The sequence below is a fragment of the Rana temporaria genome, chromosome 5, assembly GCF_905171775.1.
Source record: "Rana temporaria chromosome 5, aRanTem1.1, whole genome shotgun sequence".
NCBI lineage: Eukaryota > Metazoa > Chordata > Amphibia > Anura > Ranidae > Rana > Rana temporaria.
In genome coordinates, this window is record NC_053493.1 from 370,674,599 (window position 1) to 370,692,546 (window position 17,948).

Sequence of the window (17,948 nt, forward strand, 5' to 3'; positions counted from 1 at the left end):
ATGCAAGTCGCCACCGAAGTCGTACAAGAACATTTTTCTAAGTCGGAGCAACTTGCATCGCTCCTATTTGAACGGTACTATTGAATAGAATGGGACGTGACTTGTCAGGCGGCTGAGTCGCCTGACAAGTCGCCCCAGTGTGAACCGGCTCTTATGACAACATGAAAGAAGTTTGTTTGAAATATTTGCAAATTTACTAAAAATAAAAATAAAAATGTACATACAGTAATTATTCATAGCCTTTGCTCAATGCTTTGTTGAAGCACCTTTGGCGCCAATTACAGCCTCAAGTCTTTTTGAGTATAATGCTAAAAGCTTGGCACACCTATTTTTGGGCAGTTTCTCCCATTCTTCTTTGTAGGACCTCTCAAGCTCCATCAGGTTGGATGAGAAGCGTCGGTGCACAGCAATTTTCAAATCTCTCCAGAGATGGTCAGTCGGGTTCAAATCTGTATACAGACAATTCCTTGGTTTTTAATGGCTTGGTTTGTGCTCTGACATGCACTGTTAACTATGGCACCTTATATAGACCGGTGTGTGCCTTTCCAAATCATGTCCAATCAACTGAATGTACCACAGGTGGACTCCAATCAAGTTATAGAAACGTCTCAAGCATAATCAATGGAAACAGAATGCACCCTGAGCCCAATTTTGAGTGTCATGGCAAAGGCTGTGAATACTTGTGTTTTTTATTTTAAATAAATTTGCAAAGATTTCAAACAGACTTCTTTCACATTGTCATTATGGGTTAAAAAAAATGTGGAAAAAGAAAAGGGCTTCGAATACTTTTCAGATGCACTGTATCTTGCCTAGGGCTGCTGGCATGGTTTTTATATCCCCAGGTACCCCTTTGAATGTTCTCTCGGCTTTTAGCTCACCACAAGTACCCAGGATGGCCATTATTCTACACGATTTCCATAGATTTCTAGATAATGTAGCTTGCAAACTTCCTGTCATCTGTACCTGAGCTCTATATTACTATTTTTGAATTTGAAAAAGTTGGGGTTTAAGATCACATGATTTTAATTTTTTTACAAAAGTATATTTACATTTTAAATCACAACTCCACCTATCCCCTCCCTTCACATCCCCTCCCACACACTCTACCTTTCTTTCTTCAATTTTTTTTTTACTAAACTATGTTTATACATTAAATCTCCCACACCTCTCTTTTCCTTCCTTCTTCTTCCCATCATTCATTTCCCTTTGGCCTTCCCTTCCCTTCTTTCCTCTCTCTATCACTGTCTCTTCATTCTTTCACTTCCACCTCCCGCTCTCTCTTTCCCTACATTCTTTCTACCTTCCTTTCCTTTCTTTCCTCCTTCGGTTTTTTTTTCTACTAAACTATTTTTATACATATACATTCCCCTCACCCATACTCTTCTTTTCTTTTCCTTCCCTTCCTTCTCCCATCTATTCTTCCCTTCCTTCCTCTCTTTCCCTTTATTTCTTTGCTCTTCTATGCTTCCTGTCCTTCCTCGCTCCCTCCCATTCCCTTTATAACTTCCTTCTTGAACCTTTTCTTCCCTTCTTCCTCTCCTTCTCCCACCTTTTCATTCATCACTCTTTCCTCACTTTCTTTACCTTCATTCCTTCTTCCCCTTCCCCCTCATTATTTCCCTTCCTCCCTCCCTTTCCTTGCATTCCTTCCCTTCCTTTTCCCTCCCTTTCTTTGTCCCTCCTCCCCTCCCTTTCCCTGCATCCTTCCTTCCTTTCTGTTTTTCTCCCTTCGCATCCTTCCTCCCTCCCTCTCCCTTCATTCTTTCCCTTCCTTTTCCCTCCCTTTCTTTGTCCCTCTTTCCCTCCCTTTCCCAGCATCCTTCCTTTCTTTTTTCCTTCCTCCCTCCCTCTCCCTTTATTCCTTCCCTTCCCCTCCCTTTCTTTGTCCTTTTTTCCCTCCCTTTCCCTGCATCCTTCCTTCCTTAATCCTCCCTTATCATCCTTCCTTCCTCCCTCTGCCTTCATTCATTCTCTTCCTTCTCTTTCTTTCTCCCTCTTTCCTTCCCTTTCCCTGCATTCTTCCTTCCTTCCTTCTTCCCTCCCTCCTTTCCTTCCCTTCCCTTCCTTCCCCTACCGTTCCTTTGCTTCTTTTTTTTTTACCAAACTATTTATTTATTTATTCATAAATCTCAACTGCACCGTCTCCTCTCCCACACCTTTCTCTCTGTTCTTCCTTCCCTTCCTTTCTCCCTCCTTGCCTATATTCCTTTTATTTTATCCTGCCTTCCTTCCCTCTTACCTTTTTCAATTCTTCTCTCTTTTCCTTTCCCTCCATTATTTTCCGTCCCCCTTCCTCCTTCCCTTACTTCATGCCTCCCTCCTTTCTCTGCTTAGCTTCCTTCCTTTGTGCCCTCCTTTCTTCCATCCTTCCTTCCTTTCTGCTTACCAAAGCCCAACCCCCCCCCCCCCCATTTGCGCAAATTTTTATCCACAGTTTCTGATAAATTTTGATGTATTTTGCTCTTTATTCCACTTCTTTGTTATAAGTGACTCATTTCTTTCTTTAAAGACATTGTCAGTCTATGCTAATCTATTGAAATCCTGTAAAGAATGTACTGAAAGAACAAGACTGATTATTGCTTGCCACAGACTCCGCATCCTTCATCTTACTTTCCTTGTTTGGCAGCTGTCATTGAATTCCAACTGAACGGAGCATTTTTGTTTTCATCTGAGTCTTGCAAGAAAAGACATTCTTCATTGTAAAATTTGCAAAGTGCTTTCTAAACTAATTTACTGCTCTGAAGGCTGCGTAGGAAGCACAGAAAAATTGATGTCAGTGCTTGTGTAGGAGGTTATCTTGGTGATGTAAGCAACGTGTGAAAAAAAAATCTAATTTGGAGATTTTCTGCCCAATAATCAGTGGCCTTGCTACACACTGCAGTTCTTGCATGCAGGGGTTGTTTATGGCCTGGACTGTGTACAGAAGGTCCATTAGTAAATCAGTTTGGGCCACCTGCAAAAAGAGCAAAACTTATATAATAATGTGCAAACTACACACTTTTCTACAGCTTGCATATATTTTTGTCATGGTTAGAGGCTATTGTGCCAGAAGCCTGCCATCTGGTAGAGTTAGTGACCTGGAGCCCAAGACTCCATTGGCCTGAGGAACCCGGGCATATGGCTTCCCCTGGGGTGCAAGCATAGGAATCAGTGTCATAAGTTAACACGGTGCAGGCAGACTTGCCTACACCACCTTAAAGTGGATGTAAACCCACTCTCATCCTTTCTAAACTACTGCCATAGTGTTGATCTATAAGGATATAGATGCCTCCTGCATGTATCCCCACCTGTCAAATGTCTCCCCTCTGTCTGTTATAAGAACTGAAAAACTGCAGATTCTGTGGGTGGATCTGTTGTCTGGAGCTCGGTGGGTGGAGTCGTGATGTCAGTAGACTCACCGCCCACCTCTACACTCCCCTTACACTAAATTCTGCTATGATCAATAACATCCAGTCAAAATCCAGAAAAGTAACCACCTGACTTCAGAAAAGGAGTGGGGGTGGGAAATTAAAAAATAATACCCGTCTCCAGGCTAGTGCATGAGATATGTAAATAACCTGTCACTCACAGCAAGGGGGCGGAACGGACTAAGGTTTTTCTCTGTAAGTCCATTTTATTTCACCGAACAATAACAGAGGATTGCTCAGAGCTGGATCAACTCTGTGTGGCAAGGCTGGGCACAGATGATAGGAAATGTTATACTGTACATTGTGACAGCAAATAAAAAAATAAAAAAAATTGGGTTTACATCCACTTTAACAACCAATGATGCTTTAGGGCCAGAATGCATGGTGTCATTCATTGTTATGGTTATGGCAGCCCGCTCGACCACACCATGACAATGAATGACACCAATGCCGGGCAGGTGGCATTCAGGGCTGCCCCCCAGCATTCAGGAGAAGACAGAAGTCTTTTTCCTCCAAATCTCCTCTTCCTGTTTTCTGTCACATTACTGAAGCCAAAAGGTAGGACTCTGATGTGTAGAGGGGACTGTGTGATTGGGGGGGGGGGGGGGGAATCTGTGATAGGGGTCTGTGTGATTCACAGGGATCTGTGATAGGGGTCTGTGTGATTCACAGGGATCTGTGATAGGGGTCTGTGTGTTTCACGGGGTCTGTGTGATTGGGGGTCTGTATGATGGGAGGACTGTGTGACTGGGGGCTTTGTCATGGGGGGATTCTGATGTGCTGATGGGACTCTGATGTGCTGATGGGACTGTGTGATTTGGGGGAGGGGGTCTGTGATGGGGGTAACTGTGTGACTGGGTCCCTCTTTGATGGAGGAACTGTGTGATTGGGGGGCTTTGTGAGGGGAGGATTCTGATGTGATGGTGGAATCTGTGGTGATGAAGGGACTCTAATGTGATAAGGAGGCTCTATTGTGATGAGAAGCTCTGAAGTATTGGAGGGACTCCTGTATAGGGGGCCTTTTCATGTGATGTGGAGCTCTAAAGTATTGGAGGGGCTTCTATATAGGGGGCCTTTAATGTGATGAGGAGGCTCTAATGTGATGAGGAGTTCTGAAGTATTGGAGGGACTCCTGTATAGGAGGCCTCTAATGTGGTGAGGAGCCCTGAAGTATTGGAGGGGCTCCTATATAGGGTCCTCTAATGTGACGAGGAGGCTCTAATGTGATGAGGAGCTCTGAAGTATTGGAGGGACTCCTGTATAGGGGGCCTCTAATGTGATGAGGAGCTCTGAAGTATTGGAGGCACTCCTGTATAGGGGGCCTCTAATGTGATGAAGAGGCTCTAATGTGATGAGGTGTTCTGAAGGGCTCCTGTATACAGGGCCTCTAATGTGCTTACTAAATACAGGAGTTCACCTACTAAGCATGGCACCATTCAGAGAACACTTCAATTTTTTTTCAATGAATGCATACTTACTTAGATTGGTCCAAGCTTGAAAACTTCAGCTTTAACGTTTATATGTTTACAAACTATTTTTTTAGTGATGGGAATAAGGGCCGGTTCACACTGGGGGGCGACTCAGCCGCCTGACAAGTCGCGTCCCGTTCTATTCAATAGAACCGTTCAAATAGGAGCGACGCAAGTCGCGCCGACTTAGAAAAAGGTTCTTGTACGACTTTGGGGGCGACTCGGGGTGACTTGCATTGAGTTCTATACAGAAGTCATTTTGCAAGTCGTCTCTGAAGTTGTCTTCAGGTCGCCTTGCCGAGTCACCCCCAAAGTCGTGCCGCCCCAGTGTGAACCGGCTCTTAGTCCCTTTCGTAACTCTTTCACTTGTTTTTGTAATCTTGTGCTATTGAGCTCTCTAATCAAGCTTATATCAACAGGAGGCAGGACACACGTGAAAAGAGGCCAAGAGTGTGGCTGCCTCAAAAATACAAAATATTAAAATTAAAAAGGCCAGATTTCCCTAATTAAAAATGTTTTTTTTTTGTTTGATTTTATGTATTAGTCTTGACTATGGAAAATAAGTAAAAATTGTATAACTATTTGTTCCCTTTATAAATTCATGGGAGGGAAGCAAAGCCCCTGAACTAAATGTGCACAAATGGAGGAGAGCATATTAAATACAAATTTGGTATCTCTATCCCACCAACAATTGGTCATTAGTGGGAACCAATCATAGAATTCCATGATTATTACGCATCTGTGCCAGCTATGTTGAGTAGATCATTGCCAGGAATGCAGAAATCTTGGTGGGAGTTCAGCCTGAATTTGAAACCAAAGACTGAATACCATCTGACAATGAGCAATTTTTACATACAGAAGAGAGAAAAGCGGCAAAATCTACCACTGCAATAAAGTTGCAGTACAGAAACTGTGTTGTATTTATACTGTATCTTTATTATAGAAAAATAAACTTTAAAGCGGAAATTAAAGCTGATGTTTAAGACAGCATATTAATGCAACCCTTCATACATTAATACATCAACTAATGTATTTGCTTTGATTTTAAATGCAAGCAGTGTAAGTCCCGGAATTTGACTTGTGCCTAGTACACACGAGAGGATTTATCTGAGGATTTCGATCCGCTGGATTGTACTCACCATCGGATCGAAATCCGCGCCGAATTCACACCGCGGTGACGTGTCGGCGCCGTCGCCGCGATGATGACGCGGCGACGTGCGCGACGCTGTCATATAAGCAATTCCACGCATGCGTCGAATCATTACGACGCATGCGAGGGATGGTTTCGGACGGATCGATCCGGTCAGTCTGTACAGACCACCGGATCGATCCGCTGGAGCCGATTCCAGCGGATAGATTTCTTAGCATGCTAAGAAATTTTTATCTGCTGGAAATCGGTCGGCCCGAGAAAAATCCGCGGAAAAATAGAGGATAGATCCTCTCGTGTGTACGGGGCCTTGGATGTAATTCCTATATAGCGGAGGTCAAAGTGGGAGAGAGAGAAGTAACACAAGGAACCATTCAGTTTTTGAGCTGACAGGGAGCATTCTGATAGAGGAAGAAATCAGCGTAACGGAGAGATGGGTTAATCACTGTGCTGCTTCTCCTTTCCTGTCCAATCACAGGCTAAGGTGGGTTTTACTCAGAGGAAGTGGGTTGAGTGATGCTGGACATCATATAGCCCAGAAGATTTAGAACATCTAGGGGCAGAAAAAAGTGCTGCAGGGGAATGCTGTGGATAGAAACGAAGAAGTAAAAACATTTTTTTTTTATAGGCTATTCATTTTTTTTTTATACACGAATATGTAATAATAATGAGAATTTATAAATAAATAAATATATACACACACACACACACACACACACACACACACACACACACACACACACACACACACACACACACACACATATATAACAGAGAGAGAGGAAAAAAAGTTTACTGCTGCACAAAATTTGAATTTGAATGAAAAATATAAAAAGTTACTTATTTATTCATAAATACTTTCTTGTAACTTTTTATATATTTCAATAAAATACACATTTTGTGCAGCAATCTACATTTTCTCTGTATATGACCATTTTCTCGGATGGTCTGATTACATTGCACTAACTTAAATTACCGAAGTGCACCATACCTTTTGGACTTCATGGTGTATATATATATATATATATATATAAAATATATTCTCAGCTGAAAAATATTCAGTTAATTTTAAAAAGTGAAAAGTGTGGTTTATAACATTAATATCTGCACAAAACATCTGTCAGAGCTTTACAGTTATTACTTTGCCCTTAGTATAATTTTTAGGAATATAGTAATAATTTTTTTTTAGACCCTTTCCTATGCCGCCTGATGAATCATAAAGCAATTGGGTTCCACTTGTGGTGGTAGTTGAAGAAACATTTTTTAAACCCAAATTACTGACTATTTTTACTTTTTTATAGCTATAATTATAAGTGCTGTTTTTATTTGCACAATAAAAAACTATTTTAAGAGACTAAATATTTAAAAATCCAATTGGTTTGTAATGCTGAATAATTTAGCATTATTTGTAATTGGCTATTACAATTAAGGTATTTTATTACTCTATATAAAGAAGCATTAAAATACAAAAAGATAAATTATTTATTATTAAAATAGAATGCATTAAATGTTCTGGTAAAGAAACACTATAAATGTCTTAACTGGTAATCCCCAGGAATAAATCCATTTGACATAATAAGTTTGTGGTCACAATAAAAGTCAATAGAGGAAAACAGGGGTTGTGAATTCTAGGTTATGTACAGATTATTACATATCACTGTACAGGTACAGGCAGGGTACCATGTGGAATGTTTGCAATAGGGCAGCCTTTCTCAACCGTTTTCAAGCAGAGGAACCATTGAAATAACTTTCCGGTCTCAGGGAACCCCTGCTAAAAAATACTGTATATACAACTCACGATACAATACACGGTCAATGGGAAGAATGCTCTCTACAATTGTGGTCATCGTGAAGAATTACCCCCTTGCAGATAGCTAAAATGATCAATGGTGTCAGTGGGAACTTATCTGAGAGGAACCCCTAGCAACCTTTGGAGGAACCCTAGGATTCCATGGAGCCCTGGTTGAGAAACCGTGCAATAAGGGGATCACACAGTGATAATGTTGTTGAACTTGTAGCTTGCAGGTGAGATCACCTGGGTGCTGTAAATGTATGTTTTTTTTTTTAGACCTGAATGCCAGAAAGTACAGTGGAACCTCAGTTTACGAGTAACACGGTTAACAAGCATTTTGAAAGACGAGCAACTTTTAAAAAAAAATTCTGACTCGGTTTGTGAGTGTTGTCTCGAGCAGAATTCAAGCTAATAGGGTGTGCAGTACCGCATTTGGCCTCAGGTGGGGGGCGCCGAAGCCGAGCCGAGCAAAGCTGTTCGGAAATACTCAGTTCCCAGGTGTTTCCGAGGTCAGCCGAGCTGTCCCTGGGCCTTTTTGAGTATTTCCGAGGCTCCCCGGCGCCCCTCCCCCACCTCTGGCCACATGCGGTATTGCATGCCATTGAAGTCAATGCAGAAATAATTATTTCCATTGTTTCCATTGACTTCTATGGGGAAACTTGCTTTGATATGAGAGTGCTTTAGATTACGAGAATTCTCCTGGAACGGATTATGCTCGTAATCCAAGGTTCCACTGTATCTTTAAAGTATGGTTACAATCTTTACTGTTAAAAAAAAAAAAAAAAGTATGGTTACAATCGAAATTTACATACAGGAGCCCCCTTGCAAAAAAGGCAATAAATGCTCTCCTGCGGCCTGCGCTGCCAATGTCTGTTGTATTGAAACCACCGGCTGAAAATCCGTCAGAATCTGACACTTTCTGCGAATGTCAGATTCTTGGTCCCCTACTGCACTCAGTGGTTCAAACCGCTGGCTCCTAGGTTACTGCTGTGTCCTGTTGTTAGATAGGGGATGGTGGGAGGAACCACAGCATGCAATGCAGGGAATTGTAAAATTGACACTTCCAGATGTTTCAGATTCTGCTTGCTCTCCAGTCGTTGGTTCACATTCACTACTGCAGAGTTCAGTGGTGTGGACAGCAGGGGAGGAGCATATTTAATATGTTTGTTGCATGGGCTATTGATTTTAGTGATGGGGATGAATAAAGGAATTTTATTTTAGGGTCTGCATACTCCACATTTATACCCTATTTTTTGTAGCTCTAACTGTAGATTTAGAAGATGAGTGACAGCCAGTGTGTGATATCAGGCAGGTAAAAGGGCAACTATTATAATTCAGATGACCTTTCGTCACCCCCTTCCTTTGACTCAATCTAAAAAGTCAGTAAAAGCAAATAAAGCTAAATATGGGCAGAAAAGTTAGTATTTCACCAGTTATTACCTAACACTGTATGTTCAGATCGCTGTAAAAGGACAGTTTTGTTTGGTGCTCTTTAAGATTTTGGGAAACATGGATGTGGTGGCAACGAGTGCCCCCTGGACTGCTGTTTATCCCAACTGGGTTGGCAGGCATCTCAGACACTAGCAGTTGCCAATGAAAACAGGGACAGTGCCTCCACTCCCTCTGTTGTGTTGGTGGAAATGCGTGGGTTGGGGAAGACCCAGCGGCCATTAGTGATATGGTATGGCTATTTTATGGTGATAACCCTTTACAGTACCCTAACCCACTTTCCACTCAACTATCACCCAATATTGAAATATCAATGGACTTGGCTTTCCAAGCCTAACTTTAAAGTGAACCTGTCAAATCCTAAGCTCATAATGTTGCTATAGTGCTGACGCTAGAGATGCACGATTCTGGCCAAAATGAGAATCACGATTTTTTTGCTTGGAATGAAGATCACGATTCTCTCACGATTCTCAAGGCGTAAAATCCAAACAAAAATACAAAAAAAAAAAATGGGCTAACTTTACTGGCTAGTTTTTTTTTTTTTTAATTCATTAAAGTAATTTTTTCCAAAAAAATTGCATTTAAAAAGACTGCTGCGACTAGGGAGGAATGGGTGGCCAAGGTAAATGACATCAGGGAAGCTGAACATTGGATAGCGACTTGTAAAGATACCCTAGACCGCTTCGATGTAGTGTGGGCACCGTGGGTGGCACATATGTCACACACGAACGAACACGGGGAACTGTCCTCGAGTCTAGACCTGGCCATACTAGAATTAGCTGAACCATCCCTTAGATCGCGGTTAAAGGGGAAGCCCTGAAGCCTTGGGTGGAGGGAGGGGCCCGGCCTCGGACTCGGCTCGCTCGATGCAGACCCGCAACATATCATCTGAACAACAGGTATGCTCCGTCACCCCTCTCTTTTCCTATTTCTTCTTCTTCTCTTTTCTGTTTCACCACTACTCTTTCTGTGGTCATTTCCTAGTCTCTGCCCTCCACGTACTTTCAGGTTTCTTTTTGTATAAATGTATGGAGGTTGGGTTTTAGAAAACGCTATGGTTGCTGGTTTGCTCACCTCGGACCCCCTGCTGTAAGATCTAGAGAACGTTGAGAGGGACAGCATGGCTGTGCGGGCGTCTCGGCCCCGCCTCAGCGCGGCCTTCGCGCTGGGGTATGTTGCTCGCTGGAGGAGGAGCGGGTGGAGGTTTGTTGGAGGCTTATTTGGCCCCCCTCTGCTTGCGCCGGTGCCGGCGGGTGACAGGGTGGGGGGAATGTCCAGTCATGTTTGCTGATGGTGGGCCCATGGGAGCACTATATTGTACACCATACTATAATATCACGTTCTAAACTGTACATGTGGATTGCAGATTCATTTTTTTTTTCTCTTTCTTTTTATTGATGTTCTGTGATTACTTTCACTGTCTTTATTAATAAAAATATATTTTGCAAAAAAAAAAAAAAGACTGCTGCGCAAATACAGTGCAACATAAAATATTGCAACAACCGCCATTTTATTCTGTAGGGTCTCTACTAAAAAATGATATAATGTTTGGGGGTTCTAAGTAATTTTCTAGCAAAAAAAAAAAAATAATGATTTTTAAAGAGCTGTCAGAAAAAGGTTTGGTGTTTAAGTGGTTAAATGTTCCTAATTTACATACATAAGTCAATGTGATACAATGTTTAGACTTAACTTTCCACTGATAAAGAATGTTTTCAAAACTTGGCAGATTGCCCAGACTTTGACTTTTGGCTGAGAGCAGAGAGAAAATTCTTTGCATACCAAAGTGCAGAGAGAAAATTATTGTCATGTCAAAGATCGTGAAACCCTGTGTCAAGAATCGCAACGGGAAAAAGATTGTGATAACGATTCTTGACGATTAATCGTGCAGCTCTAGCTGACGCCACCTGTGCCAATGTTTGAATCAATTTCTGTATTGCTTTGAAGCCCCTGGTATTCAGGCCCAGGCTGTGCACCTGGCATGCATCTTACCCTGCAATAATCCCAACACCTGTAACGGTCCATCATCTCTAGCATTAAAGTATTAAATAGTGGAAAGTGGAGGTAAGAGCAAACCTCCTCTATTTCTACAAGTTCCAGGATTTGTGATCGATGTTAAAAATGTAAACTGTGCTTCTTTTTTTGTTTTGTTACAGTGGCACTGACAAAGTATGTGTGTTCCATGAAGTGTGTTTTTGGGGTTGTTGTTGTGTGTAATTCTCAGACTAAAATCCTTTTTTTTTTTTTTTATATTCACACAGGTGATGTGGGTATGCAATTTGTGCCGAAAACAACAAGAAATCCTCACTAAATCTGGAGCCTGGTTTTACAGTAGTGGGTCAAATACAACACAGAAGGGCAGTGACGAGGCCCAGGTAGGGCTCCAGAACGAAGAAGCACCTCAGGAGAAGAAGGCTAAGCTGCAAGAGCAGTCCCAGTACCAGGGACCCTCAGGGGACTTAATCACACCAGCCACAGACAAAAGCCGGCCACAAGGGATCGTAAGGCAAGACTCCATTAAAAATGGCTCTGGAATAAAGCATTCAGTTCCCAGCGATCTACCATCAGACAGGTAACACCGTTCTTCCATTCATTGTGTTGGTTGGACTTAAAGTGATTGTAAAGCTTTGTGTTTTTTTTTTTTTTAAATAACAAACATGTCATACTTACCTCCACTGTGCAGTCCGTTTTGCACAGAGTGGCCCTGGTCCTCGTCTTCTGGGGTCCCCCGTGGCACTATCAGCTCCTTCCCGCATAGTATAACCACCTAGGAGAAGCGCTCTCCCAGGGGGGTTTACATTGCGGGCACGCTTCCAAGTTCAGCATTCGGCATTCAATAGACGCCGAATGTAGGACTCGGTCCCGCCACCCGGCGCCCGTGTCATTGGATTTGATTGACTGCAGCAGGAGCCAATGGCTGCGCTGCTATCAATTAAGAGCCGAGAACCCCAGGCAGAGAGGTATAGCGCGTCTCCGCCGAGGGATCAACGGGGGTCAGGTAGTGTGACGGGGGACTGGGGGGGCGGTCACTGTCAGAAGTTTTTTCACCTTAATGCATAGGATGCATTAAGGTGAAATAACACGAGGGTCTACAACCCTTTTAATATTCCCTTTATTGCAGAATGCTACTTAATTTTCATTAAAAAATAAATAAAAAAATCTACAAGTACTTTGATCATAATTTAAAAAAAAATGTAAATCAAAATTTTATAATTGTATGAAAAAGATGCTTAGATGACCCTATAAACAGATATTTGAGGTTCAAGAACTTTTATTGGTTTATTAACATGGTCTAAGGAATAAATTGTTACAGCAAAAAAAAAGAATGATATATATATCAATATAATAGATGTTTAAAGGGATCCCTAATAGAAAGAAAGTTGGGATATTTAAAAAAAAAATAAGATAAAAATAATTAAGACATATAATTAGTATTTAACAATTAATTCTAATGTTCTAATAAGTATTATTGTAAGGAATCATTAAACAAATAAAGTATTTTTAAGGATGTACATGTTAGAGCCGGTTCACACTACCGCGAACTGGGGGGCGACTTGAGTTGCCCCAAGTCGCCCAACATGACAAATTACATGGAAGTGAATGAGAGCCGTCTTAATGCACACTACTGAGGTCGCTCCGACTTCAGAAAAGGTTCCTGTACTACTTCAATCCGACTTCTAGGTGATTTGTACCCATTGATTTCAATGCAAGTCGCCTCCAAAGTCGGATCCCCTGTCTTAAAGTGGAGGTTCATCCTAAAACAATTATATAACATTACATCCAGCATACTAACGACATGTACAGTATGTTGGTTTTTTTTTTTTTTTTCGCCATACATACCGTTTTATTGTTATTCCCCCCCCCCCCCCCCCCCCCGGCTTCCTGGTTCTGATTCCCGCGGGACTGGGCGTTTCCTATTGAGAGGTTAGATGATTGACGTCTGGTGAAAAACTTCCCATGGCGCATAAGACGTGTCACCAGTTTTCCGGAAATAGCCGACCTGCGAGTCGGCTCTATATGGCGCCTGCGCAGGCAGCTCTACACGACGGTCGCATGCGCCGTATAGAGCCGACTCGCAGGTCGGCTATTTACGGAAAACTGGTGACGCGCCTTATGCGCCATGGGAAGTTTTTCACCAGACGTCAATCATCTAACCTCTCGATAGGAAGGCCCAGTCCCGCGGGAATCAAAACCCGGAAGCCGGGGGGAAAATAACAATTAAACGGTATGTACGGCGAAAAGAATAAAAATACCAGCATACTGTACATGTCGGCAGTATGCTGGATGTAATGTTATATAATTGTTTTAGGGTGAACCTCCACTTTAACTGAAGCAACTTTCCAGGAAGTGAAAATAGTTTTCTAAGGCAAACCCCTCCCTCCCACAGAGCTGATTATTATGTGATTGGCCACTGGCAAAGTCGCCCGTCCTGGAGGCGACTTGAAGTCGCGTTGTAAGTCGCTCCAAGTAGCACTGAAGTCGCGCTCAAGTCGTCTCCAAGTTGCCTTGTAGAGTCGCGCTGGAAGTCGTGTTGCCCCAGTGTGAACTGGCACTCAAAAGAAATATATAGAAGAGAGAAAATATAAATCAAAATAATGATAATAAAATAATAATAAATAAACAGATATTTGATTATACATTTAGAACAATGTAAGGCCCAGTTGTACATTTGGAACTTGCACATAATTGCGTGACATTGCGCAGAGAATCTGCATCTTGTATAAATGCTGAGGTTTCCTGGAATTAGACCATTAGGTTCAGCTATTTGGTTGACATTTCAAAAACCAATAGATGCTCAACAGCTAATTAATGTGTCATGAGTCTGCATTGGAGAACTAGTGTGTAAGAAAAATGTCAATCTATAGATTGCCGTGTCACCTGTTTTTATCATTACAGTAGAAAATTCTGTGTTGGGATTTAATGCAATCACATTCAGTATATGGGGAGGGTAAGGAGAGATGTCTGAGGATTTAAAGTGAGCCACAGTAACTGTGATTTTCTTTTATTTAAATGAAATCTTACATGAAACATGAAATTCTAAAATATCAATATACCGTATATACTCGAGTATAGGCCGACCCGAATATAAGCCGAGGCACCTAATTTTACCACAAAAAACTGGGAAAACTTATTGACTCGAGTATAAGCCTAGTGTGTCCCTCTGCATGCCTCACTGTGCCTCACTGTGCCCATGCCTCACTGTGCCCATACCTCACTGTGCCCATGCCTTACTGTGCCCATACCTCACTGTGCCCATGCCTTACTGTGCCCATGCCTCACTGTGTCCATGCCTCACTGTGCCCATACCTCACTGTGCCCATGCCTTACTGTGCCCATGCCTCACTGTGCCTCACTGTACCTGGGGAAAATTAATATTTATTGACATAGAGTAATGCGCGTACACACGATCTGGCTTTTGCCTGGCCAAATCACATTGGAAAAATATAGAAACTTTGATGGAATTCATTGGAATTTCCAATGAAAAAAACTCAGATGGGGCTACACACGATCGGAAAATCAGATGGAAAAAGACATTGCACATATAATGGATACTGTAAAAAAAAATCTCATATATATATATATATATATATATATATATACACATTAAATGAGTATACTGCATATATGTACATACACAGAATTTGAGGCAGCACATTCCAATTGCCAATCTAAAAGAAGTAATAAATACCCCATGAAGTATTAAATAACATCAAGAACAGTGTGACAAGATACAGTGCCTTGCAAAAGTATTCACCCCCCCCCTTGGCATTTTACATGTTTTGTTGCCTCACAACCTGGAATTAAAATGGATTGTTTGAGCATTTGCATCATTTAATGTACAGAACATGCCCACAACTTTGAAGATGTTTTTTTTTTTTATTGTGAAGCAAACAACAAATGGGACAAAATAACAGAAAAGGTCAATGTGCATAACTATTCACCCCCCCCTAAAGTCAATACTTTGTAGAGACACCTTTTGCGGCTATCACAGCTCCAAGTCGCTTTGGATAAGTCTCTATGAGTTTGCCATATCTTACCACTGGGATTTTTGCCCATTCCTCCTTGCACAACTGCTCCAGCTCCTTCAAGTTTGATGGTTTGCGCTTGCGAACAGCAATCTTTTAAGTCTGACCACAGATTTTCCCAACTTTTCCGAGGGTTTCTGAGATCAACCGAGCTGTCCCTGAGTATTTCCGAGGCTCTCCGGTGCCCCCCACCTCTTGCCACATGCAGTATTGCATGCCATAGAAGTCAATGCGGAACGAATTATCTTTGTTTCCATTGGGGAAATTCGCTTTGATATGCGAGTGCTTTGGATTATAAGCATTCTCCTGGAACGCATTATGCTCGTAATCCAAGGTTCCACTGTACATCCATCCAAGCAGATATTGATATGTTTGTTTATCAAAAATAGTGCCAAATATCACAGTTTTATGTTACCCTCTTTTAATTTTATAATTATAATTAGTTTTATTACTCAGATAGGTACATTATATATATCAGTGATCATTAACTATTAATCTGCCCAACTTTTTCAGGACCAGTTTCTGCGGACATGTTCGGTCGTGTGTACGGCCGACCGGATAATTGGCCGGCGGATCGGACAGTTTCCAGCGGACAAATGTTTCTTAGCATGCTAAGAAACATGTCCGCTGGAAGCCTGTCCGTCGGACATGTTTGGTCGTCTGTACAGACTCACCGGACATGTCCGCTCGGCCGAAAGCCCTCGCATGCGTCAAATTGATTTGACGCATGCGTGGAAGCATTGACCTTCCAGGACCGCGCACGTCGCCGCATCATCGTCGCGGCACGTCACCGCGTATCCTGTCCGAGGGGATTTCTGTTTGATGGTGTGTATAAGCATCGGACAGAAATCTCCGAGCGCACATGTCCGCTGAAAACGGTCCGCTCGTCTGTACGTGGCCTTTGTGTATTTTATGTGTGACAATTCCTCCAATGGGAATTCTTCCTGGCCCAGGAAAGTCAAAAGATTGGACAGCCCTGACTTACAGGAACAGGGAATATAAAAAATACAGTGGAACCTCGTATTGTGAGTAACGCGGTTAATGAGCGTTTCGCAATATGAGCACTGTATTCCTAAAAATCCTAACTCGATTTGCGAGTGTTGTCTTGCAAAGCGAGCAGGATTCAGGCCAAATCGGTGTGCAGTACCGCGTTTGGCTTGAGGTGGGAGGGCGCCAGAGCCGAACAGCGCCAATCGATGCCGTAGGAAATGCACGGAAAGACTCGGGGACAGCTTGGCTGACCTCGGCAAACCTTGGAAAGGCTTGTGAACTGAGTCTTTCCGCGGTTTGCTGAGGTCAGCCGAACTGTCCTCCGGCCTTTCTATCCATTTCCGAGGCTCTCTGGCGCAACCCCCCCCGCCTTTGGCTGCATGCAGTATTGCATGCTATTGAAGTCAATGCGGAACAAATTAGTTTTGTTTCCATTAGGGTTGTCCCGATAGTAGTATCAGTATTGGGACCGATTCCGAGTATTTGCGGGAGTACTCGTACTCCCGCAAATACCCCTGATGCCTAAATAGATTACTTGCCCGCCGCTACGCTGCATCCCCGCTGCCACCGCCGCTTGGGTAATACGGGCGGGGAACATTACAGCTTTCATTTGAATAGCTGTAGTGTTTCCCGCCGCGCCGCGTATAGACACTCCCCCTTGCTCGGGTGAACTGTCCTATCCCGAGCAAGGGGGAGTGTCTATACGCAGCGCGGCGCGAAAGACTACAGCTATTCAAATGAAAGCTGTAATGTTCCCCGCCCGTATTAACCAAGCGGCGGCGCGGCGCTGCACGGCAGCATGTAGGCAAGGGGGACATGGCTGCATATATGGGGGGGACATGGCTGCATATGGGGGGACATGGCTACATATGGGGGGACATGGCTGGGTATGGGGGGGGGACATGGCTGCATATGGGGGGACATGGCTGGATATGGGGGGGACATGGCTGCATATGGGTGGACATGGCTGCATATGGGGGGGACATGGCTGCATATGGGGGGGACATGGCTGCATATGGGGGGGACATGGCTGGATATGGGGGGGACATGGCTGCATATATGGGGGGGACATGGCTGCATCTGTGGGGGGACATGGCTGCATCTGTGGGGTGACATGGCTGCATCTGTGGGGGGACATGGCTGCATATGTGGGGGGACATGGCTGCATTTGGGGACACATTTAAAAAAAAGTATCGGTATTCGGTATCGGCGAGTACTTGAAAAAAAGTATCGGTACTTGTACTCAGTCCTAAAAAAGTGGTATCGGGACAACCCTAGTTTCTATTGACTTCAATGGGGAAACTCGCTTTGATATGCGAGTACTTTGGATTACGAGCACACTCCTGGAACGGATTGTGCTCATAATCCAAGGTTCCACTGTATTCTAAAAGGAAGGTAACATGCAAATAAAATGTGGAATAACCATATATATATATATATATATATATATATATATATATATATATATATATTATATTTATCAGACATTTATATGCTAAAACTGCATCGATCGTTCATCTGATATGCACCCGAACACAGAATTATGTAATAGTGTATGTAGTATGGGGGGGACAGATATCACTACAGGAACCTGATGAGTAACTAAATGAATCCAAGACAAAGGAGTTGTAGGTAAGCAGTAGGAGATGTCACCGTCTATTGAATAGAATG

At 42.8% G+C, this 17,948-nt stretch overlaps 1 protein-coding gene across 6 annotated transcripts in view; it reads left to right on the plus strand.

Moving 5' to 3' along the window:
- RIMS2 (regulating synaptic membrane exocytosis 2) overlaps positions 1-17,948 on the plus strand; it is an 830,084-nt gene that overhangs the window by 205,826 nt on the left and 606,310 nt on the right. For all 6 annotated transcript variants that reach the window (XM_040354833.1, XM_040354825.1, XM_040354826.1 and 3 more), the window contains one exon: positions 11,523-11,833. In XM_040354833.1, coding sequence (XP_040210767.1) covers positions 11,523-11,833 — 311 coding nt within the window. The remainder of the gene's footprint in view (positions 1-11,522; positions 11,834-17,948) is intronic.